The following is a 23,650-nucleotide window of genomic DNA, read 5'->3' on the forward strand; positions in this document are numbered from 1 at the left end:
TCCTCCTCTGCTGGCTCCTCCAGTCTCAACAAGCAGCCCATGTTCTTGGAGAAGTCTCCCCCAGACACCTCCCGAGATCGTCTTCGGTGATTGCCTTCCCCCATCGCGCCGAGCTCCCTGAAGCCAGTTCCAGCAGAGAGCCTGACACAGACAACAAACAGTCCGTGTCTTCCCGTTCCAATCTAGCTGACAAAGAACAAGGCAGACCTTGTCACCTCCCCTCCTCAGGAAGCTCCAGAGGCTTCCCCATTTCCTCTAGGCCCAGAGCCTTCGCGTGACAGCAAAAGCCCTTTCCATCCGGGCTCTTCTCTCCCTTCCACACTGACCCTGGGTGTGAAGGCAAGAGGAAAGCAGCAAGGCTCCTGCCTGGACCCTCCCCGGGAACAGCCTGCCCTGACCCCGAATTTCCGAGGGTGCCCTCCCAGAGGAGCCGGGCCGATGCCGGGACACACAGAGCAGGCAGTGGGATCTCTTCAGCCTGACGACTTTATTCTCGGGACAGGCGAAGGCATTTTGGTTTGTTCTCCAGCACATATCTAGGGCTGTTTGCCACCCAGACTCTAGGCAGAAACAGGCAGCTGCTTCCTCGAGTCTCATGCCTCTTGTGCCAACTGGGTTCTGGGACTCAGGCCCCAGACCAGCCGCCTGACTGAGGCTGAATAGAGAGGGGAGGACCCCGCTCTGCCCACGGGGGCTGTTTATGCCCCTTGGAAGTGGACCAATCACCTCCTCCACCTGCATTCCTGTCCCAGAGTCAGCTCCAGGGGCCCGGGATCTTCTGAGCCGGAGCAGGAGCCGCTGACCGAGTGCTGAGGAGTCAGCCTTGTCTCGGCCTGGAAGAGGCGAAGACCTCCCCACTCGCGGGAGATGCTGGCCAGGCTGAAGAGCTTTTTCTGTCTGCATCATTTCGGAGCGCCTGCACCTTCTAGCTGGGGCCTGGGAGCAGGGGCAGGGGGGGAGCTGGGGCTCGGGTCTGCTGTTTGAGGCTCCTTCCCCACAAGAGCCCGGGAAAGGGGGATGGCTTGTGTGGCCCTCGCCAGACACTGGAGGAGGCTTCCTGGATCCTCCTTCTGGAAGAATCCTCCGAGAGTCAGTGCAAGGAGGCTCTCGGTGCTCCTGTCTGGTGTTCCCTCGGCTGGGGAATGAGTCCCTGCTCCTTCACCGACCCAAGGGGCAGACGGACAGGGAGCCCACCCAAGCCTCAGGAGAGCCTGCTACTGCACCCAAAAGCCCCAGTGGGGTCTGCAGCACAGGGAAGCTTCTGGGCCTTTTGGCCCACCAGAGAAGAAGTAGATGCTGGGAAGGGTGACTGCCCTCCTTCAATCTCGTGGGGGTCATTGCTAGTCTCTCAGACAGTCTCTGAAGTCTTCTGCCTGGTGGGACAAGCCCTCTCTTCGCTCCAGATATAGACAAGGCTGTCCTGAGGGGCCATGAGGGCTCTGGCCCCACGGAGCCACGGCCTCAGTGGCGGAGCTGCCCAGAAGTAGGACAGCCACCTCAAGTCCTTCTGGCCCCGGGCACAGGCTGGGGACCCTGCTACCCCCTCCCCTCCCCCTCCCCTGCCCCCCCCACTGCCAAACCCTTAGGCTTTGCTGCTGCTCTGTGTTGCGTTTGCCCAGCTCGGAAAATTCTCCAGGTCAAACAAGAACCGGCCCCAAGTGTTGACGGTCAGAAAGACACAGATCAAGGCGATTATGTTCATCACGAAGCCCGCTTTCACCTGGAACAAAGGGAGCCCAGTCAGCACCTGGGGAAGGGCCTCCAGACCCCCACCACCCCTGCCCGGGCAAGCTCTGCCCGTCCCAGTGGAGCAGGGACCAACCACAATTACAGGAAACCTGAGCCCAGCACAGCCACGATTCAGCCCCATGCAAGCTGCTCCCTCTCCCTTCCCCTCTGCGGCCTTCTGATCATTTGTCTTCCCGGCCATGTGGCCCCGTGTGGGTCCAACCACAAACCCAGATCGTGGCCACCGTTGCCAAGCTTTCTCCTCCAGCATTCCGGCAGCTTTGATCGCTGAAACCTCCCAAGATAGCTCGGGGTTTCCTGGCTACATTCCTTTCTTAAGGGCCATGCCTTAAACCTAACTCACTCAGGCTCTCTTGGATTGGCCAACAATGGGCCCAAGCTCCGCTTGGCTTGGAGTGTAAATGCCAATGGCTTCTGCTTTGCTCAGAAACGGAGGGTCTCCCCCTGCCAGACTGCAGGCTCTGGGGCTTTGGCGGCTGGGTAAAAAGAGGCCGTTCTCTGCCTCGGTTCCTATCTGGCTTTATCCCCTGAATGGGAGCTGCCACAGTCAAACAGCCCTGGGAGAGACCCTAACTCCAAAAGCCCGAGGGCTCCCATCGCATCGCCAGTCATCCGGACCGTACCCTGCCCCTGGAGCCAGAGGGCTCTGGAGGAGAGATCAAGGCTGGGGACTCCCACCTCACTGGAACCCAATTGCCCTGCAAGCCTTAGAGCAAGACAATTTTCTGGCCCCAAGGACTCCCCGGCACCCCCAGCCACTGTCCTCCCGGAGAATGAGAGCTTTTTGACCATGGGGTGGTTTCTTATACATGTACGGCTGGCACATAGTAAGTGCTTTTTAATGCTTCTTCCTTCCTTCACTCACAGAGAATCAGAGTTGAAAGAATCTCAGAGGCAAAACCTCAACAAGACCACCAACGCCCACTGGAGCTGGCATCTGCTCCCAGCTCCATGTCACTCAGTGTGGTTGTCTCTTCCAGTCCCAGGATGCCATGGCCGTCTGTCCGCTTGTCAATCGTGAGCTAAACGAAGGTAGTCTTCACCCAGCCACTTATCCTTGGGTGGCTACTTTGACCTAAGTATTAACTCTAATTTGGGAAGCTCTGGGATATTCTGGGGCTTGATGCAAACAGAAATATTTGCAGGATCTTCAGTGAGAAGTCAACAGGAGCAGTGACTTCCTGCAGTCTGTTGGGTATAATTCTGGACCTTGCTTCTTCTCCAGGAAGGATCCTTCTTTTCTTTGGACACTCTCCGCGACTGCCCCTTTGTCAAGGATACGTTTCTCTGTTGTATGACTTACTTGCCATCAAGAGGGGCTGTGAAACCACTGAGATCATGTCTTTCAAGGCGTCCTAGGTGGTGACACGTGGTCACGTCTGAGGAGGGAGCCTCAAAGGCTGTGCTTTACTCTGCCAAATCAAATACTTCTTACAGTCAATCAACAAATGCCACATTGGGCCCTCCATCTCTGGTGGCTTTCAGTCAATTCTGTGACTGTCAAGGCTGTCATTTGTCAACAAGTGTCCCCCCTCTTCTCAGTCCTTTAGCAAGTGTGACCTTGATTCCTATGTAGTTTCTCTGGATCAGCCTTTCCTAGAGATGGAGAGAGTTCAGCAGCCATTATCCCTTGGCCATCTGGACTTTGGTGGGTTTTCCAAGCACTAGTCTCCATCCCTTCTCTCAGCTCTCTTGACCAGCAATCTTTTGGTAACCCCCGTGGTGGTGCTGGCTTGGTCTAGTACAGCCGTTTCCCATTACTTTTGTATTTGCTCATGTGACGTTGAGAGTCCAAGAGGGACTGCGTTCCTGCTTTGGGTGGTAAAGAGTCTGTGGGAAAAGGTCTTTCAAGATTTCACATTTTTCTCACCCAAGTTTTCCCTCAGTGAATGTCCCGAGGATCACCTCACCCGTCCTTCTACAGCTTCCTCTCATTTTCCCAAGGCTATGATACATGCTTCTCTGCTTTTATTCTCAGCTGGCGTCGTACTCAACCACCCCCTCTTTTCACTTACGAGGAGGAGGCAGAATTAGGCTCTTTGGTTCATTTGTGAGAGTTGGTTTGCATTGGTTAAATTTCCTCCTTTTAGTTCACTCATTTCGATCATGTCAACTCTTTTTTGGAGTTGACCCTTTTGGAGTTTTCTTGGAAAAGATGCAGGAATGGCAGGCCATTTCCTCCCCCAGCTCATTTTACAGATGAGGAAACTGAGGCAAACAGGGTGTGGTGACCTGCCCAGGGTCTCATGGCTAATCACTGTGTGAGGATGTATGCATATGTTGTGTTTAATCTATACTTTAACATATTTAACATGTATCAGTCAACCTGCCATCTAGGGGAGGGGGTGGGGAGAAGGAGGGAAAAAGTTGGAAAAAAAGGTTTTGCGATTGTCAGTGCTGAAAATTTACCCATGCATATAACTTGTAAATAAAAAGCTATAATAAAAAATATAACCGTGTGAGGAGCTCCGGAAGATGACTATCGCTTGTACCACCTGGCTGCCCCTAAATTTCCCTGGGGAAACTGATAATCTGTGTCTTTATTCTTTTTTCTGTTACTTATTTTTTACCATCAATAGTTAAGCATGTCAGATTGGAATTGCTTCCATTTCACACCATTATTTTCTTTTTGTTTTTGCTCTTTTTGTTGATTTTTTTTTATCTCTATTTTAACATGTTGATGGTCTGACTGTACATAGACAGCTGGTTTAGAAATCATCCCAAGATGAGTGATCAATGATTCTCAGTTAAAATAGAATCCATCTTTTGGTGATGCTATTTGCTTGGCCACATTTAACTGATTTCCATTCTTGTAGCAAGTCGTCATGATACTTAAGAGATAAGTCTTCTTTCTGGTCCACAAGCCTTTGACACCCCTCGTTTCCGCACAGTGTCCTCCACGCTCCTTCATTCTCGTTTGGCCCTTTGGATTGCGATCACTAATCCTCCATCCCGGCGTCTTGTTTGGGGGGTGTCAGTCACTCCCTGATCCTCCACTCACTCGAGTCCTGCCACACAGGATGACCAGTGCTCCACTTCTCCACAGGAGGCGATCCTTTCAGGTAGGAGCAACTTCCTTCTCTCCTCAGTTCTCATCTGTAGTGGGGGAAGCCAGCTCTTCGGGGAGCCCAGAATCCCACGTTCAGACAGGCAGCAGTGCCTCCGAGCTGGCCTGGGCCCGTGTCACCTGGGACATTCGGTGCCTCCAGGCTCTAAGTTTCAGAGAAATGGAGTTATCTTCTCTGAGATATCTAAGGTCTGGACGCGAACAAAGCAACCAAAACTGTGCCCTCCTCGGACACTAGACGAGCCGTCGTATTTGGTCCCCCGTCTACGAGAAGGTTCCCCTCTCCTCCCTCACAAGGAGCTGCTTCTAGCTTTTTTTGGCTGGTAGCGAGTCTCTCTACCCCAGACTAGACTGAGCCTTGGAAAGAGCTCACTGTTGGGTGCCCTCAGCCGGGGGCTGCACCAGGAATGCCTACGGCATGGTCACGGAAGAAAGAAGCTGGTGGACACGGCTCCACGGGCCCATAGATCGGAGGGGACTGGCGTTCCCCAGGAAAAGTCAGAGAGAGGGGAGGGGTCCAACGGCCAAGGACTAAGCAGGGAAGCCTGGGTTGATGGGAAAGGGCTGTGGGCTACAGACGGATGCCTGGGGCCACTCCTGGAAGGTGCGCACTGTGGAGGGAAAGGCCAGTGACCTCGGAGGCAGCCGGACAAAAGCTCCCCCCATGACCATGTGGGCATCCTCAGGGCCTCAGAACCCTGTTCCAGATGCACCTAACCAGGATCCTTTGGGAAAGTGCAGACTTATTGCCTCCCTGCTGTTCTTCATGAACTCAAGACCAAGGGCAGTGGTTCTGAGACTGTGCTCAAGGATGCCGGTTGTCTGGAGCTGGAGAAAGCTGCTCTCCCGGAGCTTGCCGGGGGCCACTCTTCTTGGCCAAACAGCAGCAGTAACACCGGAGTCCCCCGGGGCACCCCCTCACCACGTGGCGACTCCAAAAGAGCCGAGACGCCTCCCAAGTCCCAGTCCGAGCTTTGGGCTTTCTGGCCCCGGAGCTTAAGGGCACAGGCCACTCCTGCTTCCATCTCCCCTCCAGCTTATGGGGGAGCTTCCTGCGCGGCCCCACATGTACCTCCTAAAAAGCTTCCCTTTCATGGCTTCCGGATTCAGAAATCTGTGAGCCCACCTGTAGCTAGAAGCAGCGGATCAGTATAAGGACGAACTTGGAGTTCATCTAAAGAGGAGCGCGCTGTATAAATGCAAAAAATGACCAGGGTCTTTACTCCTCGCTTCTGTGAGTCCATTTAGAAACTCTTTCATGTTTGGGAGGGCGAGCTCTGACCACCTGCACATCGCTGCTCTTATTGGTGGAGGGATGAGGCCTTGTGGTACCTCCCTCCAGAAGGGGCAGAGCTGGTGTGGACGGACAGAGCCTTGCTTCCTGCCTGGAGAGGAACCCAGGGAGCTTGGGAAAGAGGCCCTGCTCTTCCAAACCTCATCGCCCTCTTGTCTCGCTAGGGATCTTAAGGGATGGAATCCCACCTCCAGCCCAGGGGGAAGTTCTCATTCTGTCTCTCTCCCCACCCCTCTCTTCTCTCTCCTCTCTCTCTCTCTCTGTCTCTCTCTCTCTCTCTCTCTCTCTCTGTCTCTGTCTCTGTCGCTGCCTGTCTGTCTTCTGTGTCTGTCTGTCTGTCTCTCTCTCTCTGTTTCTCTGTCTCTCTGTCTCTGTCTCTGTCTCTCTTCTCTGTCTCTGACTCTGTCTCTGTTGCTGTCTGTCTGTCTGTCTCTCTCTCTCTCTCCTCTCTCTCTCTCTCCCTCTCCTGTCTCTTATTCCTTCCTTCCCTCTCCCTCCTTTCTTGCTCATCCTCGCTGGGTTGGACGGATGCTGATCACTGTAACTTCTCTGATCTCTCTCCGCTGCTTCATGATGGCACCGACCATTTAGTGAGAAGGGAATCAAGCCTCTGAGGGGAGCGATCCCCCTTCTCCTTGCAGGCCCAGGAAGCAGGGAAGCTGCTTGGAGCTAAACAATCCTTTCTCCTAGACCCGCATCTCCAGGGAAGCAGAGACAGCTCCGTCTAACTGGCTTGGTGGCCCCGCATCCCAACTCCTCTTCAGACCAGAACCGCCGTCTCCCAGGGGCAGAGGCCCAGAGGTGTGGGCGCCTCCCGCCGCGGAGGTGACCATCCTCAGAATCCCCGGACCCCCCCGCATCTTAGCCCCATTTGTGCCCTACAAGCTAGAACGGGTGGATTACCATGTCCGAGACCCTCAGGTGGCCATAGGAGAACACGATGGCATTTGGAGGCGTAGCCACAGGCAGCATGAAGGCGAAGGAACAGCTCAGGGTGCAGGGGAGCATGATGAACAGGGGATTGAGCTGAATGTTCTGGGCCTGGGAGAAGAAGGAAAAAGGACATGAGGAACATTCAGGAAACAAAGGCAAACAAGCGCTCGCTCATGCGCCAGCATTCGGCTTGGGTCTGGGGGCTCTTCCCAGCTAGCGCCTGAGCTGGATCTCATCCGTCCAACACCCCCCCACTCATGGTGCCCGGGACGGGGAAGGGAGGGGGCGGCGCGGCCATCAGACCAGCTGGGACCGGCCCGGTTTGTGGCCAGTCACGTCAGCAGAGAAATAGCTCCTTTCCCAGCTGGACACAATGATGGGGAAGGGTCTGTGGGTGCGGGAGACACATCCAGGAACGCCTGGTGGGTTTGCCGTTTGGGACAGAAAAGCTTCCTTCTCACAAAAGGAGGCGGGGGAGAGTCAGTGCGGAGCCTGGGGTCCCTCCCCTTTCCATGAGCAGCCCCCCCAGGTGCTCTGGAGGGCTGCTTTCTCATGGGCTGACGGCTGAGGCTGGGGTTTCTGGATGATGTCAGAAGGGGCGGAGGTCCAGGACCCCAGGGAGGGGCAAGGCCCAGGACTCACCATGGTGGCAAAGATGGGCAGGAAGAGAGTGGCCGTGGCAACGTTGCTCATGTACTCAGTGAAGATGGCGATTAAAGCCGAGAGCAACAGGACCAGCGCCGTCGGGGGCAGGACCTTCAGAGGCTCCATCTTGCTCCCCAGCCACTTGGACAGCCCCGAGGTCTGCAGGAGCGAGAGGGAAGGATGTCCAGATCTCCCCCTCCCTGGAGGCAGCTCCCACCCAGAGTTCAGAGCCTTCGGATCGCCCCTCCAGAGCCCCTTCCCTGGGGGACCAGAGCCCCTTCCCTGGGGGTCCAGAGCCCCTTCCCTGGGGGACCAGAGCCCCTTCCCTGGGGGATCAGAGTCTCTTCCTTGGGGGACCAGAGCCCCTTCCCTGGGGGATCAGAGTCTCTTCCTTGGGGGACCAGAGCCCCTTCCCTGGGGGACCAGAGTCCTTTCCCTGGGGGACCAGATGTCCTTCCCTGGGGGACCAGAGCCCCTTCCCTGGGGGACCAGAGCCCCTTCCCTGGGGGATCAGAGTCTCTTCCTTGGGGGACCAGAGCCCCTTCCCTGGGGGACCAGAGTCCCTTCCCTGGGGGACCAGAGCCCCTTCCCTGGGGGATCAGAGTCTCTTCCTTGGGGGACCAGAGCCCCTTCCCTGGGGGACCAGAGCCCCTTCCTTGGGGGACCAGATGCTCCTCCTAGCTCTTGTTCAGGCCGGGACAACTGTCCTCCTGGGGGGGGCACTCCAGACAAGTCCTGGTAGAGGAGTTTCTGGACAGGAACTGGGGCGGGGGGGAGGGTACTCGTACCCAGGCCCCAGGCCCCAGGCTAATGTCTCACTAGAGGGACAGAAAACCCTGGTCTTTGCCCCTTCCTCCAGCTGGTTCTTCTGGGTCTCTGCTGCTTACAGGGCCCTTTCTCCTGGTGGGGGTGCCCAGAGAGCCCATGTGGGCAGGGGGATGCGTGCCTCCATCTGCTCCTCAGGAAGTGACAGGGTGTGACCCAGGAAGGACACAGAGACCCCCCCTTCTCCCCAGCCCATTCACAGAGCCGTGGCTGAGTGCCACTTGGGGGCAGCGGCGGAGGGAAAGGCTGCCCTCTGAGGTCCCCCCGGGGCCCTCCCACAACAAGGGGCCCCAGTCACCTCGCATCCTTTGGCCAAGGCGAAGCCCCCCCCCAGCAGCAGCACCACGCCCCAGGGCAGTTTTTCCTGGACCACCTTCCAGGTCAGCAGGGGGGGTGGGTAGAATGGGACTTTCCACTCTGCAATGAAAGGTGACCAAAGCCATGGCCCGACAGCCGTGTTAGGGGCACGGCTGCCCCCCAAATGCCCCCCCAGAGGAGGCCGGTTTTTCCTCCCCCCACCCCATCTGTGGGCTGAATTCACCTTCTTCAGTCTGACTTCGGAAATTGAACTTCAACTTCTGGGATGGAAGGATGAACATCAGGATGCAGATAAGGACTGCCACGGTGCCGTCGGACACGTACCTAAAAGGCGGACGAGCCCAGGATGGGTGGCTGGCCTCCGAGAAGCCGGGAAGGCTCAGAGCACACATGGAGCTGCTGGAGCAGGAGGGCGTGGGGCCCCAGGTCTCCCGGGTGAGCTCCCCAGGGCTGCCCTGTTTGCAAAACCCTGTGTTGCCCATTTTCTCCATCCCTCCTCTTCTCTCCCCTCCTCTAGACAGCCAGAACCCACTGTAGGTTACACATGAAGGGGGAGGCTTCACGCGGGACTGCCCAGCACCAGAGCTCCACAGCCCCCGCACGGTGGGCTAAGCTGCCCATCCATTGGTCTGGTGCCCAGTCCTGGGTGCCATGCCCTGCTCCCTTTGCCGAAAACCCTATGTCCTTCCCAGACACATGATCGCAGCTCACTCAGTCAGACCCTGTTCTCCACTGCCCTCAGCCTGGACTCCCCGAGCTGGGACTGGAGGCCCCGCACCCCAAGATGCCCCCCTCTTGCTCACACTCCCCCCCCGCCTCTCACCAACTCCGCGGCCTCAGCAGCCTCTCCTCCCCCTCCCTCGGACCCCTTGCTTCTGGAGCAACTGTCCCAGCTTCCTCTCATACCCCAGGCTCCCTCCCTGAGCGGCCCGTCCCCTGCTCTCTCCCTCCCGCTCAGGGGTCACTCGGATCACTCCCGAGCCCCTGCTTTGAAGAGGACGGGACAAGGGCCAGGAGCAAGGGGACTCAGGCTCTGCCCCTGCCTGGGCCCTGTGGGAAAGGTGGGCTCCCAGGTGGGGAAAGTGGGGAGGGCTGCCCTGGCGAAGGGAGCCAGCCCCTTACGTTACGTTCTCCTGCTCCCAGTAAATGGACTGCCAGCCGGGCATGAAGCCGGGGTCCCGGAACAGCCAGAGCAGGATCAGGAAGAGGAAGGCGATGAACACGTTGATCTCGCCGTAAGAGGGGGGGCCCAGCTTCTGGTACTCCTCCTTCAGCAGCAGGTAGAAGGCCTTCTCCTGCGGAGTCCGCTCTATCCCGATGCCCAGGTTTCTTTTCAAACTTTGGGAGCAGAACATGAGTCAGGGCCAGCATGAAGCCGGGGGGCAGGTAGGCAGAGGCTGGCCCCGCGCCCCACCCCACCCATCCCACAGCCTTCCCCTCAGCCCCCCTCCCCCTGGACAGACCCTGGGGAGCAGAGACTCCATGTGCCAGAGACGTCATTAGCTGGACTGGGGACCCGGCCCAAGGCTTGGGGAGGACTCACTCCTCAGGGACAGCACTGCCTTCTCCTGGGGGCTCACAGGAGGATGGCTGCAAAGGACAACCACCCCCGGCCCCCACAGTGAAAAGGTTCCTGGTCCTAAGGCTAGAGCGAGCCCCCCAATCTCAGATGATCACATGCCTCGGGGGTGGGCTACAGCTCTTGCCCTCACCCATTCGGCCTCAGGCTTTATTCCAGGTGTTTCTGGGCAATGCTCTCGCTTTTCCCTTCCCATGGGGCAGCCCCCACTTACTTGACACCCAGGAACACACACTGGAGCCAGATCCAGGAAAGGAAGAGCATCAGAATCATGGTGGGGAAGGCAAAGCCGAGCCAGGAAGCAAAATTGACAATATCATTGTTTTCTGGGAACAACCTGGAGAAGGAGAAAGAGAAGAAGAGGAGGAGGGAAAGGAGGAGGGCAAGAAACAAGCCGGGGAGGAGGCAGCTCAGTCTGAGGAAGGGGCTGAGAGAGGGGCTGGACAACCCTTCCTCAGCTCCCTCCCACAGAAACCTCAAGCTGGTGTGAGTAATTATTTTTTCATTCTGAATTTAATCCCTTCCACCTCAAAAAAAGGATTATTTCCATATTCTCTAGAAAATCAGGAATCTCTCTTCTAAAAAAAAAAAAAGTGTTCACTAAATTCTACATGTTACTTTCAGAGCTGTTCAGTTTGTCTGTCCTTCCCTCTGACCCTCTCATCTCTGGATGCCTAGAAAGGTCTCAAAGCATGACCACCGCTAAACTCTTCGCTCTCTCCCCCTCTTCCCTTCCCCTCCTCCATGAAAATCAGGAAGGTAAAAAGAACTTTTTAACACATTATGTGTGTATATAATATATATGTATGTATGTATGTAGTCAAGCTATACAGTCCATCCGGTGGAAATGTCCCCCAAATCCACGTCTCCTCCTGCCCCTGGGGCTCACTGCCCTCCCTCAGGAAGCGGGCAGGTGTCCTGGGTCATTGTGTTGTTGTTCCGGGGTTCCCAGAAGTGGCTCTATCTCCCCCTCCCTCTCTTCCCCGAGTTGGTATTTGTCCGGCCATCCCCCATTGATGGGCATCCCTCTCTCCTTGGATTCTACCTCTCATTTTTTTTCTTCTCCTTTGCAAAGGTTTAGATAAGTCTTTCCACTCCTCTGGAGGCAGATGCAATCGCTACCTCCATTTTACAGAGGGAACTGAAGCAGGACAAGGGTAAGTGACTTGACCAGGATCACAGAGTTAGCAAGAGTGAGTAAAACAGCCACCCCCTTAGACCCAGAAATGCCACTGCCAGGCACACATCCAAGGAAGTCTCTGATGAGGAGAAAGTCCCCCAAATATCTATAAGAAATGGCGAACGTGATGGTGACCAAGAAGCATGGAAAGAACTCTGTGAACAGACACAGAGTCAAGCCTAGAAAACAATCCATGCAATTAAAATAAAAAAGAACATGGACACTGTGAACCTCCCACGAATAAGAAGTCATGGCTCTGCCACGGTGCTGAGACATCACAGGTGCAGGGACACCACTCATTGTTGAGATTGAGAATGTATTCTGTTGATCATGGATAATGATGATTGTGTATTGATAATTTTGTTGATAATTTTTTTCTGGCTTTTCTTTTTCTTTTTTAAAAAAATGATTTGTTATGAAGGAGGGGGGACAGACAGGTGACAGAAAAACAAGGGTGTCAACAAAAAACAACTTGTCTAAATTCATCTGAAACTTACTTCTTCTCTGACACACCACAGTGAGGTGACCCTGAGCACTTCCCTCAGTCTTTCCTAATGCTCCCTAGTCTGACTCTTCCTGATCTGAGCTCAGAAAGAGGAGTCTTCCTAATTCCAGGGCCAGCGCTCTATCCACCAATGAGCCATCTAGCTGCCCCTCACAATGCTCTTGGAAAATTTTTCAAGTTTTTTTGAAGCAGTTTTTGCATCATCATAGGATTTCCTCAATATCTTTCTCCTTCCCCCTTCCAGAAAGTCATTTCATATAACAAAAAAGTACTTTTAGCGAAAAAGAGGACAAAATCAGAACATCTAATCAATTTATTGAACCAGCGCATCCTTTAAATCACCAAGATGAGAAGTAACAGTCCATTTGCCACATCAGGGGGGAGAATTCTTCCCATATTGATGAATTTAAAGGTTTGAATCAGAAAAAAAAATCACCTACTCAATGATCTAAGTCAGAGGTCCTCAAACTTTTTAAATAGGAGGCCAGTTCACTGCCCCTCAGACTATTGGAGGGTCGGACTATAGTAAAAACAAAAACTTTGTTTTGTGGGCCTTTAAATAAAGAAACTTCATAGCCCTGGGAGAGGGGGATAAACATCCTCAGCTGCCGCATCTGGCCCGCAGCCATAGTTTGAGGACCCCTGATAAAGTAGTCTGTCAAAATCTTGACTCTGCTCAGACTTCCACCCCATTAGCTGTCTCTTCTAGCTTTTGGTCATCTAAAAACTTAAATGGGAATTCTACCTCTGCCATTGCCCCTATGGCACTGTGCTAACAACATCTAACTGGCTTCAGGACTTCTCTTTGGATCTATCTGCCCATCCAAAATGCTCAACATCTGTTGGAATCCTTACTAACTGCTAACTAATTAGAGTTGATCTAATCTTACAAGAAGATGTTTTGGGCAGAACCTGAAACAAGGTACTAAGTAGAACTAATTAATACAAGGCTTGTGTTCACATCTTTACTCATTGGAGTTCAATGAGTTCACACCTCCCTTGAAGCTCTTTGGGAGCATAAATAGAGCTTCAATGGGCCAGTCAAGGAAGTTCTTCAGAGGAAGAAGCTACAAGTCGAGATTTCACCGGAATGACATGAAGAGCGGTGCTGGTTGGAGGCAGAAGAAAGCAGAGGCAGAGGCTGAAGGACCAGATCTTTGGATTTGGCGACATTCGGAGGGAGCTCTTGGAACCAAGCAGAGAGATAGGTCTCTAAGCTAACCGGGCTATATTGGAGATAATAAAAGATCTGAACTTTTATCACCTGGCTGCGTTTTGAGAAGAAAAAGCTCACCACAAACATCCACCTCATTTCATCTTGCCCCCCAAAAACAATCTAAGATTTGTTCAAATTCTCATAGAATCAAGAGTAAGCAGTAATGACAGCCTTCCTCAGCCTGGTGGGGACCAGCTATCAAAAACCAAAACTCAAAGAAATGGCGTCGGCTCAGTATGTGACCTGTATGGACGAATGGCTTAATGAGAGCCTAGTCTCCTATGGGACATATTCATCAGACATCACTTTGATGTGATATTCAAGTAATATCACAGTGGTTCACTGTTAGGAGATAGCATTCACTTCCCCTTTGTGATAATCGGGGAGTCAGCTCTCTTCCTGGCCCCTCTTCTGCCTGTCTTACAAAGATCACCAGCAATGGTCCAGCCAAGTCCATCAGTGAGGTCGTTCAGGAACTTGATTGGAGCATAGATCATGTAGGCATGGCATGTGGATTCATCAAGAACAACCAAATCTGTCTTACTTCTTTGGGGTTCCTTTGCCTTTGTCATTATTTTTGTCCTGTACTGTCTAGCTCAGCACTTCCTCTCCTCAGTAGTGAAGTCAGAAGTCAAGTAAGGCTTGGAGTCCTTTGCATCTCCTCTTCATCCATGATCATCTCCCCTGCACGCTAAAGAGGAGGATGACTCGCACCCACCCAACAACTTTAAAATGAAAGACTTCAGAGCTACAGGTAGAAGAATTTAGGATCAATAGAAAGCATGACAGAATGCAAAATAGATAATTTTGGTTATGTAAAATTAAAGAATTTTGGCATAAACAAAATCAATGCAACCAAAATTAAGACAAAAAAATAGGAAAATGGGGGGAACTTTTACAGCAGATAACTCTGATAAAGTTTCCCAAATATATAGAGATTTGAGGCAAATTTGTAAGACTACAAGTCATTCCCCAGTTGATAAATGGTCAAAAGATGGTTTTCTGATGGTCAAAACAAGTGGTTTTCAGATGAAGAAATTAAAGCTACATTCTCTAACCATATGAAAAAATACATTTTTTCAATCATTAATCTCTAATCACTATTAATTAGAGAAATGCAAATTAAAACAACTCTGAACTAGCACCCTACATCTATCAGATTGGCTAATATGACAGAAGAAGAAAAATGTTGGAAGGGATGTGGGAAAACTGGGACATTAATGCACTATTGATGGAGTTGTGAACTGATCCAAGCATTCTGGAGAATAATTTGGAACTTTGCTCAAAGGGTTATCAAACTATGCATCCCCTTGGATTCAGCAATATAGCTCTCCCACACCTGCCTCTCACACTTTCTCCTTTTGCCTGAGGTCCACTCTTGCCTTGGGACTTGTAGAAATTTGATGTCGATTCCAAAGAGCCTTGGGAAAGCACATGACTTACGTGGCCATCTGTCCTGATAGCACCACATTGGGCCCAGTCCCGGTCAGAGTCGCCGTGCCTCCGATGCTGGCCGCATAGCACACACATAGTGTCAGTGCCTTGCACGTATTTTTATCTTTTGCTGTTGTCTCCCTGCTTTTGACATGGGAAACCACATTTTCCCCTGTAAATGAAACAGGAGTCGTTACCTTGGGCACCAGCCTTGCCAAGTCCTCCCGAGGCTCACAGGCTGCAGGGAAAGCTTCACAGAATGGGATGGTTTCCTTCAGACAGCTACCAGTCTCCAAGGCTTCTGACCACATCATCCACCACTTCAAGATACACCTTCCCCACACATCAAATCTGATGGGGGTTCACATATATGAGGGAGCATTCATACTTTAGGGAGGGTGATAAGACCCGGCAGCAATGACCCCAGCAGCCCAGGGTCTATTAAGAGAGAGCTGCACCTGAAGCCAAGGATGGTATCTGCTAAACCCTAGAGAGGAAGGCTCATGGCCTGAAGATGGTGGTCCCAGAGACCACTTTGGCTTGGCAACCCCTTCTAGATGCGGGATGGAGCTCTAGTGGAAATTGGTTTCCACCACGGGAGCCCCAGGACCAATGGTGAAACCAGGTGCAATGTCTCCTTTAGAACAATGGGCAGCATTGACCCAGTGGGCAGCCTCCATCAGCCAACCAACAAGAACCCTTACTCCTCCTGGCTCATCCAAGGAAGTGATTGTCCCTAACTACAACTTGCCCCCTGATCAGGCAAGCCAGAGAGGAGGAGAGCCTGAAGGGAAGCCTCTCAGGCAGAGAAGGATCAGAGAAGGAAAAAAGTGGTTCGACCCTCCACAGTCTTCCTGGAGATGGGCCAGCTGATCCTCGGCCCTGCCCCCAGGTCTCACCTTGGACTTCTTGCTCTCCTTTATCCAAGAGTTCGATACTGGGTGGGGGAGATGTGTTCTCCTCGCCCGTCAGCTTCAGCTGGCTCAGCACCGCATGGACAATGGGCAACATCATGGCCGTTGTGGCTGTGTTGCTGATCCACATAGACAGGAAGGCCGTGATCCCCATGATGCCCAGCATTAGGCTGCAGGGAGGATTTAGGGCCAGAATCAGCTTCCTGCCCTCTTCAGGCACCCCTGGAAGGGCTCTACCCTCCCTGAGTGACCATCCTGCCAGACTGCCCAGTGTGCCCCGCCTCGGGAGGCTGAGCCAGGATGAGCTGCCCATAGTGTGGCCACTTCCTCCTTGGGGACCTTGAGCCCCCCGCCTGCATCTTTTTATCGTGTGTCTGGCTCACACCTGATCCAAGACAACTGAGAAGAGACAAGCGAGATACATACAGGCCAGGAGAGACGCCAACAATGAGGAGGGTACGCAGAGCGATCCGCTTGTGGACATTCCAATGCTCCACCGCCACGGCCACGACCAGACCCCCCAGGAAGAGCATCGTGGTGTCTTTCATGTACTGGATACATACCTGAGGGGCGAGCAGAGGACAGCCTTCTGTGTGTTAGTCTCCCTGTCTCTGAATCTGTCTGCTTGTGACTGCTTGTCTGCCAGTCTGCTGTCTCTGAATCCATCTTCCTGACTGTATGTCTGCCTATCTGCCTGTCCCTGAGACAGCCTGCCTATCTGCCTGTGTCTGAGTCTGTCTGCCTGTGTCTGAGTCTGTCTGCCTGACTGTGTGTCTGCCTGTCTGTCTGTGTCTGAGTCTGCTTGCCTGTAACTGACTGCCTGTGTCTGAGTCTGTCTGCCTGTGTCTGCCTGTGTCTGAGTCTGTCTGCCTGTGACTGCTCATCTGCTTGTGTCTGAGTCTGTCTGCCTGTGACTGTCTGCCTGCCTGTGTCTGAGTCTGTCTGCCTGTGTCTGAGTCTGTCTGCCTGACTATGTGTCTGCCTGTCTGTCTGTGTCTGAGTCTGAGTCTGCTTGCCTGTAACTGTCTGCCTATGTCTGAGTCCGTCTGCCTGACTGTGTGTCTGTCTGTCTGCCTGTGTCTGAGTCTGTCTGCTTATGACTGCCTGTGTCCGAGTCTGCCTGCATGTGTGTCTGCCTGTCTGCCTATGTCTGAGTCTGCTTGCCTGTGACTGCTCATCTGCCTGTGTGTCTGCCTATGATTTAGAACCAGAGTTCTACAAGGGACTCTGCCATCTGAGTGACCTTGGACAAGTACCTCTCAGAGCCTCAGTTTGCTCATCTAGGGGGTAAGAAGGACGAGTGTCCAGTAAGACAAGAGAGGCACATGGGGGCCAGTTGAAAAGACAAGGCAGATAGGTGGGTTGGGTGCTCCCTTTAATAAGCCAAAATGGAAAAGTTTCTGCTGCCCAGAGCGGCCCCCTGAGACTGCAGTAGAGTGGGAGTGCCCACAAGTCCACCACAAAGCTTCTCGAATTTGACTTACCTCTTTGGAGTTCAGAATTTTGAGCAAAGGGAACAACACAGCAGGGAAGAGGGACGTCACAGCCAGAGGGATGACCTCTGTGCACCAGTACACGGCCATGAGGATGATGACGTAGCCACAAGCAGCAGGCTGCAACACAAGCCATACTGGGAGTTAGGTGGCAGCCCCCACAGCTGCCCTCAAGAGAGGCTTGCTGTGCATTTCTCAAGCATTTCTACAAGGTGAGCTCCCCAAGTAATGAAGTACCCAAGACTGGGAAAAGTGAGAGCTTCAGTCAGACAAGTCCAAAGGGATCAGACCGCCATCAGGAAATGACCCTGGCTCTCCCTCCTCTCTCGTCTTCTGGGAAGATGCGCTCTGGAAGACCAACCCATGGAAAAGGAGGTAAAGAGGGCGAGCCCCGCATCGCACCTTCCCCAAAGGTGAGGGGAAGGACCAGCAAATCACAGGACAACAGTAGCAATGGCCGACACGTAACATAGAGAGATATGGCGAGAGTTGAGCGCTTTATAAATTTCTCATTTGATCCCCACGATGGCCCTGGGAATCCAATGTCATCTCCATTTCATGAAGGAGGAAAAAGCAAAGAGGGTGAGGTGACTGTCCCAGCATCACACAGCTAGTGAGATCCTCCTGATCCCAAGTGAGTGCTTCCCCCGCTGAGATGCCTCCCAACAAAGAGCCTTGGGTCTGGAGCAAACACAGCCTTGGAAGTGCTCTGGGCTCAGTTTTCTCCTCTGTAAAGTGAGGACTCTTATTATGGAGTTTCAAAAGTCCATTCCCTTCTTAACAAAGCAGTCAGCAAAATTCAGGTCCCTGGGTGGCCACAGCTCCCCTTGCCCCTCATCAAGGATAACAAGGTGAGAGAATTGGACCTCACGGATGGGATGAGACCAGTGGTCAGAAATGACTCTTGGAGGAATATCTTATCTAAAAAGAGGAGGATCAAAATGTGGGCGGGGAGGGGAGGGAAAGAGGATGAGGGTAGCATTGATATATTTTTTAAAATCACCATTTGGGGAAATCTAGGAGTCAGAATGGGGGACGCGTGGTGGACAGTTGGGCAAGGAGGATGGGGAACAGAATGGAAATCCTATTTTCATGGGAGTAAACTACATCCCGCCCCGGCAGAAGGAAATGGCCGAGCGGCTCAGGGGGCCGAGCACCCATCTGAAAAGGATATTCTCGTGACCAGGGTTTTCAGTCATTGGGAATCCGAGGTAACAGAACATTGTTTGGGACCGAACTGAATGATCTTTCAGGAGGTGGAGAAAGCAGTGATGGGATTGCTATTCAGTAAGTGCACCAACATCGAGAAGTACATGGGAACTTGGACAGGACAATAGGGACTGATGGGCAAGTACTCCAGATCTAGGGTGACCATACCTGCATTGGACAAGCATTTATTATGCACCGACTAGGGGTGGAGCACTCTTGCTGGGACCTGGGACAGCAGGAGGGCTTTCTTTAGGCTCTGACATTCTCCTGGGGATGGGGGAGGCAGAAGAGCCCTGCTGGCCATATTGTGACCATATTGGGGAGGGGTGAGAATTAAAGAAGCTTCCTGAAGGCTTTAGTAGCCCAGTTTAGCCTTGAAGGATTATAGGAGGGGGAGGGGAGGAGTAGTCTAAGTTTAAGGGACAGCCTGAGATACCCAACAGTCACCTGGATGAAATTAGTCACATGTACTGTGTAAGAGAGCAGTCTCAGGGGTGACTGGGGGTTGGACCCCAACTCCTAAAAGCATTAGAGAAATGGGCCAGTCCCTCCTTAATACAATTTCTTCCCAATGGCCAGTCGGGGAAAGCGTGGGACACTGCACTCAGCACCTCAGTCCCGGGCCTGGCCACCCTTCCAAAGCCTCTCCTCCACCCTGGGAGTGCCCCAGCCCGACAGTCGCCAGTTTCAGAAGTCAGTGGGCATCTGTACCCCAACATCTGGCACACTGGTGCTCAGACTGAAGAGCCGGTGGGGCTGCAGGTAGGAACTCACAGGGCTCTCAACAAACTCCAGCTGGGGCCCAGCAAAAGCTTTCTGTTTGACTTTGAACATCAAGCCATTGTCTCTGAAGACTGAGAGACGGGCTGGTAAGTGCTGGAATACTTGTAAGTGGGGATGACACAGCAGGAGGGAGCCAAGGTGAGGAAGCACAGGTGACCAGCCCAAACTTGGAAGAAACCCGAAAGATTGGCAAGCAGGTGAGGTCTGGGGGGGAGGGACACACAGGTGGGCAGCCCCAACCTGAGGCTGCATGGACCCTGGAGGGGGCTCCAGAACTCCAGCCCTGCTCACCCCAAGTGAGAGAGGTGGGGGTGGGAGGGAGATCAGGCATGGGGAGAGCACCCAGCTGCAGAGGCCAAGAGGGGCAGAGCAGCCCAGGCCATGTCATTCCCAATTCACATGAGATGGCCACCCTGAGCCAAGCTGAGAAAGTCTGCCCTCAGACAGTGTCTGCTCTCTTGGGTCCAGCCCCAGAGCAGCTGCCACTGATTGCTGGGGTCTCCTTGTGCCCTGTCCTCTCCCTGAGCTCCAGAGGTTCTTGCCAGGGCTGCCCAAGGTGGAGAGGAGCCTGGGCTGCTAGTCACTAGCCAGGAACCACACGAGTCTCACCAACTCGGGCATCGTCAGTCTTGGTAAGAACTCTCAGGAGGCTCCCCGTTGTCCTCATAGATCTCCTCGGTCAGTTAGAAACCAGGAGCTGGTGAGCAGGGGCTGGGCCCCGGGGCTCTGGCTGCTTCCCAGAGCGCTCCTCAGTTACCACAAAGACTCAAACTAGACAGCTCTGGGGCAAAGCAGAGAAGCGGGTGGCCGTCCCCACTGAGAGCGGCCCTCCACCGGCCTGCCTCTTCCTGGGCTCGGACGCACTAGCCACGGTCTCCCACAGGCGCGCCCTTGGGCAGCCATTCTGGACGCCCCCACTGCTGTCCCGCAGGGAACAGAGGAGAGAGGAGGGAGGAGGGAGGACGGACAGCTGGGAGGAGGGGAAAAAGACAGCTGGGGAAAGGAGAACGGACAGTTGGGAGAAGGAAGGCGGGCGGGGGCGCTATCTCGGGGAGCCAGAAGTGGACGCAGGAGCTGGAAGACCACCCTGCGAGACAGCGCCGAGCTCCAGGATCGGACAGCTCCGGGAGTCGCGGCCAAGCTCCAAAGAGCAACTTCGCAGGTCCATGGCCTCTTCTCTCCTTCCCGGGCACTGCCGCTAGGAGGCGTACGGGAGCGCTAGGTTCGGGAGCCCCAGGAGCCGGGGACGGGGAGAGAGCTCTGCGGACCGTTCCTCAGGGAGATGCAGAGTACTGGGGAGGAGTCCAGAGGCTCAATAAGGTTCGGCCCGACACTTAGGATCCTACCTCAGCAGCACAGAGAAGCCCGAGACTGCTAAAAGAGTAAGCAAGGGAGAGCAAGCAAAAGATGGAGGTGGGAAGAGGGGACGGGGAGAGAGACGAGAGATATAAACAGAGAGACAAACCAAGAGAAGCAGAGAAGGAGAGGGGAAACGGAACAGAGACTGAGAGGGACGGAGAGAAAGTGGAGAGAGGGTGAGACAGAGAGGAGGAGGAGAGAGAGAGACTGGTACAGAGGGAGGGAGGGAAGAGAAAGACAAACCAGAGAAAGAGAGAGAAGCGGGACACAGGAGGGGAAGAGCCGAGGGAGAGAAAAAAACAGGAGAGATGAGAGGGAGAGAGAAACAGGAGAGATGGGAGAGAGAGGAGAGAGAAACGGAACAGAGACAGGGAAGGAGAGAAAGCGGAGAGGGTGAGACAGGAGAAAGAAAAAGATAGACGAAGGAGAGAGAAAGACAAGTACAAAAAGAGAGGGAGGAAAAAGAAAGAGAAGCCAGAGAAAGAGAGAGAGAAGCGGGACACGGGAGGGGAAGAGCAGAGGGAGAGAAAAAAACAGGAGAGATGAGAGGGAGAGGAGAGAGAAACGGAACAGAGAGAGAGAAGGAGAGAAAGCGGAGAGGGTGAGACAGGAGAAAGAAAACGACAGGCGAAGGAGAGAGAAAGACAAGTACAAAAAGGGAGGGAGGGAAGAGATAGCGGAAAGATAGGGATAGAGAGACGGGGAAAAGCAGGAGAGATGGGAGGGGGACGGGAGAGGGAGAAGGAAAGGGATAAACAGAGATGAGGGGGGAGAGGGAAAGAGAAAAACAGTAGAGATGGGGGGGAGGGAAGAGCCACAGGGAAGCCAGAGGTGCGGGGGCGAGCCGCCACTTAGCGCCCAGTCCCCCGCAAAGGGAGAGAGTGCTAGTCAGCCTATGCTGGCAGCCCACGAGCCCTGCCCCTGGGAGGGAGCGCTCTGAAGAGCTGGGGGAGCCCTTTGCGTTAATTCATTGTCCCGAGCCCCCAGAGCCGCTATTTTGGGCCTTCAGCCCGGGCTCCCGGCAGGCAGCGCTGTCCAGTTAAAGGGGGTCTTGGTCCTGGCCCCGGATCTGTCCAGACCGCGCCTCCGGTTCCTAATGGCCCCGGCTTCGCTCACCGGGCTGACTTCCCGGGTCCCAGTCCGGCCCTCTGCCTGTCCCGGTCCCCATGGTCCTAAGCCAAGAGTCTTGCCTCTGTCCCTAACGCGGGCCCAGCTCCGGGCTCCGTCAGCGCACAGCCCACACCACTCAGCCAACACTTATTCAGCACCTGCTGTGTGCTGAGCCCCGGCCGCTCGGCCGGCCCCTGGACCTGTTCCCGGTCGGGTCCCAGCCCCGTGCGCAGCCCCCAAGCCCATCCCCGGCCCCCGGCTCCGGGCCCATCTTCACCTTGAACTGGGTCTGTATCATGAGGGGCAGCAGCAGCAAAGGGGGCAAGAACAGAAGCAGAAAAGACCCAAACTTCTTCAGGCAGCTCCTAAACGAGGCCATCTTCGGTTGGGGGAGAGAGAGCCAAGAGCGGGAGGGAGGGCTGCGGGAGCCGCCGCCTTAAGTAGAGCCTGCGGGAGGCCCCCGGCCCCCGCGGAAGAGGGGAGGGGAGAAATCCCCTCCCCCGAAGCTCAGGCCCGGCCCGGCCCCTCTCTCCCCGCCTTGGTTCCTCCCTCCCCGCCCCGCAACCTGGTTTGAGCCGGACGTCGGAATGGGGGAAGGGCTCCCTCCTCTGCCCTCCCAGGTTCAGGCCACACCTCCCCGACCCCCGCCCCTCCCCTCAACTGGGCAGCGCCCGAGGGAGCGGACCCAGTCACACCCTCCTGCCGGCAGGGGGAGGCTCGGCCGGAGGGGCCGGCCTCCGAGCTCCCCCACACACCCCCGGGGGAGGCAGGAAGACTGGAGGCGGGGGGAAGCCGGGGGCTGCCACGCAGCAGAATCCAACTTTCCGGCCCGGAATTCCCGCGTTGTCCCAGAGAAACCGTAACGGACACTAACGCTCCCTTGCCCCCGCCCCCCTCCATTTTCTCACACATCGCCGGGAGGTTCTTTCCGTCTGCTCCCCACCTTCCCGGTGACTCCTGGTCCCCGCCTGACAAATGTGCCCCTGACGCGCCTCTCCTTCCCAGAGGAGCCTCCGACGGAAACCCGATTGCTAACCCCGACGAGGGGCCATAGAGGGTCGGACCCCCGCCTGTGCACCGTGGGTCAAGCTGAGTCTCCAGCACGCCCTCCTGCCCCGACCGCCCAGTCCTAAGCCTCGGTCCTCGTCCCAAGCTGATGTGTGAGCCCCGTCCCTTTCCCCCGACAGCCGGAACAGGCGCCAGCTTCCTCCGCCTGCTCGCGCTCCTCCTGCGTTGCCTTGGCATTCAGTGTCCCGCCCCAGCCTCCCCGAGTCTCCGCTAATCTCTCTGCGTCCTATGTCCCCGTCCCAGTGAACTTGGGACGCTCCTTACCGGGTCCCATGCTCTTTGTCCCGAGCCGGGGCCAGCTCGCTCAGCTCCTCTCACGGACGCCCTCCGCTGGACTTGAACTTTAGACAAACCCTCGGGAAGAGATCTAGAGCCGGCACTCGGAAGGGCACGGTCTCTAGTGCCCGTTCCCCCCTTCCCTCCCCCTCTTCCCCCCTCCTCCCCGCTTCTCTCTCTCCTCCCTCCCCTCTCCCCCCCCCCCCCCCCCCGCTTCGCCATGTGAACGTCGGGGCTCAGGTCTGGGATTCTCTGCTTCGCAAGTACCCGGATGCCTCAGCAGGCGGCAAAGGGCAAGTGCCCGGAGTGGGCGAGGGGACTTTCCAGCTTGTTGGAGAGGCGGCTGAGGCAGCCCAAGGAGCCGGCAGAAGTCTTCCAAGATCCCAGACCGCCTTCGTGCAGGTAACAGAAGCCGGAGGGCCGCTTTTCACTCTGTTGGGCCGCATACAAAGCAAAAGAGTCTCAGGCTGGAGGTCGGGACCCTGGGAGCTCCCCGAAGCTCCCCAGTGATAGCTAGGACCTCTAGATTTTCCCATTCGGAGAACATGGGGCTAAGCATGGGGAGCTGTTTGCAGGCCCTGAAGCCGCTAGGTGGAGCACAGAGTGGCCATCCTGCCGACGGAGAGTTCAGATCCGGCCTCGGACAGATGTATTAGCTGTGTGGCGTTGGACAAGTCATGTCACCCTGCTTGC

General features: G+C 54.9%; 1 protein-coding gene across 2 annotated transcripts; it reads right to left on the reverse strand.

The window, feature by feature from the left end:
- Positions 1-468: 468 nt before the first annotated feature.
- Positions 469-23,104, reverse strand: SLC13A5 (solute carrier family 13 member 5). 2 transcript variants are annotated; one of them, XM_051991501.1, is made up of 12 exons: positions 22,946-23,104; positions 17,144-17,272; positions 16,086-16,222; positions 15,645-15,829; positions 14,755-14,917; positions 10,625-10,747; positions 9,954-10,169; positions 9,055-9,155; positions 8,812-8,930; positions 7,686-7,847; positions 7,014-7,151; positions 469-1,720 (listed from the first exon to the last, which is right to left on the reverse strand). In XM_051991501.1, the coding sequence occupies exons 2-12, from the start codon at positions 17,240-17,242 to the stop codon at positions 1,583-1,585; spliced, it is 1,581 nt and encodes a 526-aa protein (XP_051847461.1). In that variant the 5' UTR covers positions 17,243-17,272; positions 22,946-23,104; the 3' UTR covers positions 469-1,582. The 2 variants fall into 2 exon arrangements, with proteins under 2 accessions (XP_051847461.1, XP_051847460.1); XM_051991500.1 differs by lacking the exon at positions 22,946-23,104 and adding an exon at positions 21,891-22,155.
- Positions 23,105-23,650: the final 546 nt, after the last annotated feature.

The sequence above is a fragment of the Antechinus flavipes genome, chromosome 3, assembly GCF_016432865.1.
Source record: "Antechinus flavipes isolate AdamAnt ecotype Samford, QLD, Australia chromosome 3, AdamAnt_v2, whole genome shotgun sequence".
Taxonomy (NCBI): domain Eukaryota; kingdom Metazoa; phylum Chordata; class Mammalia; order Dasyuromorphia; family Dasyuridae; genus Antechinus; species Antechinus flavipes.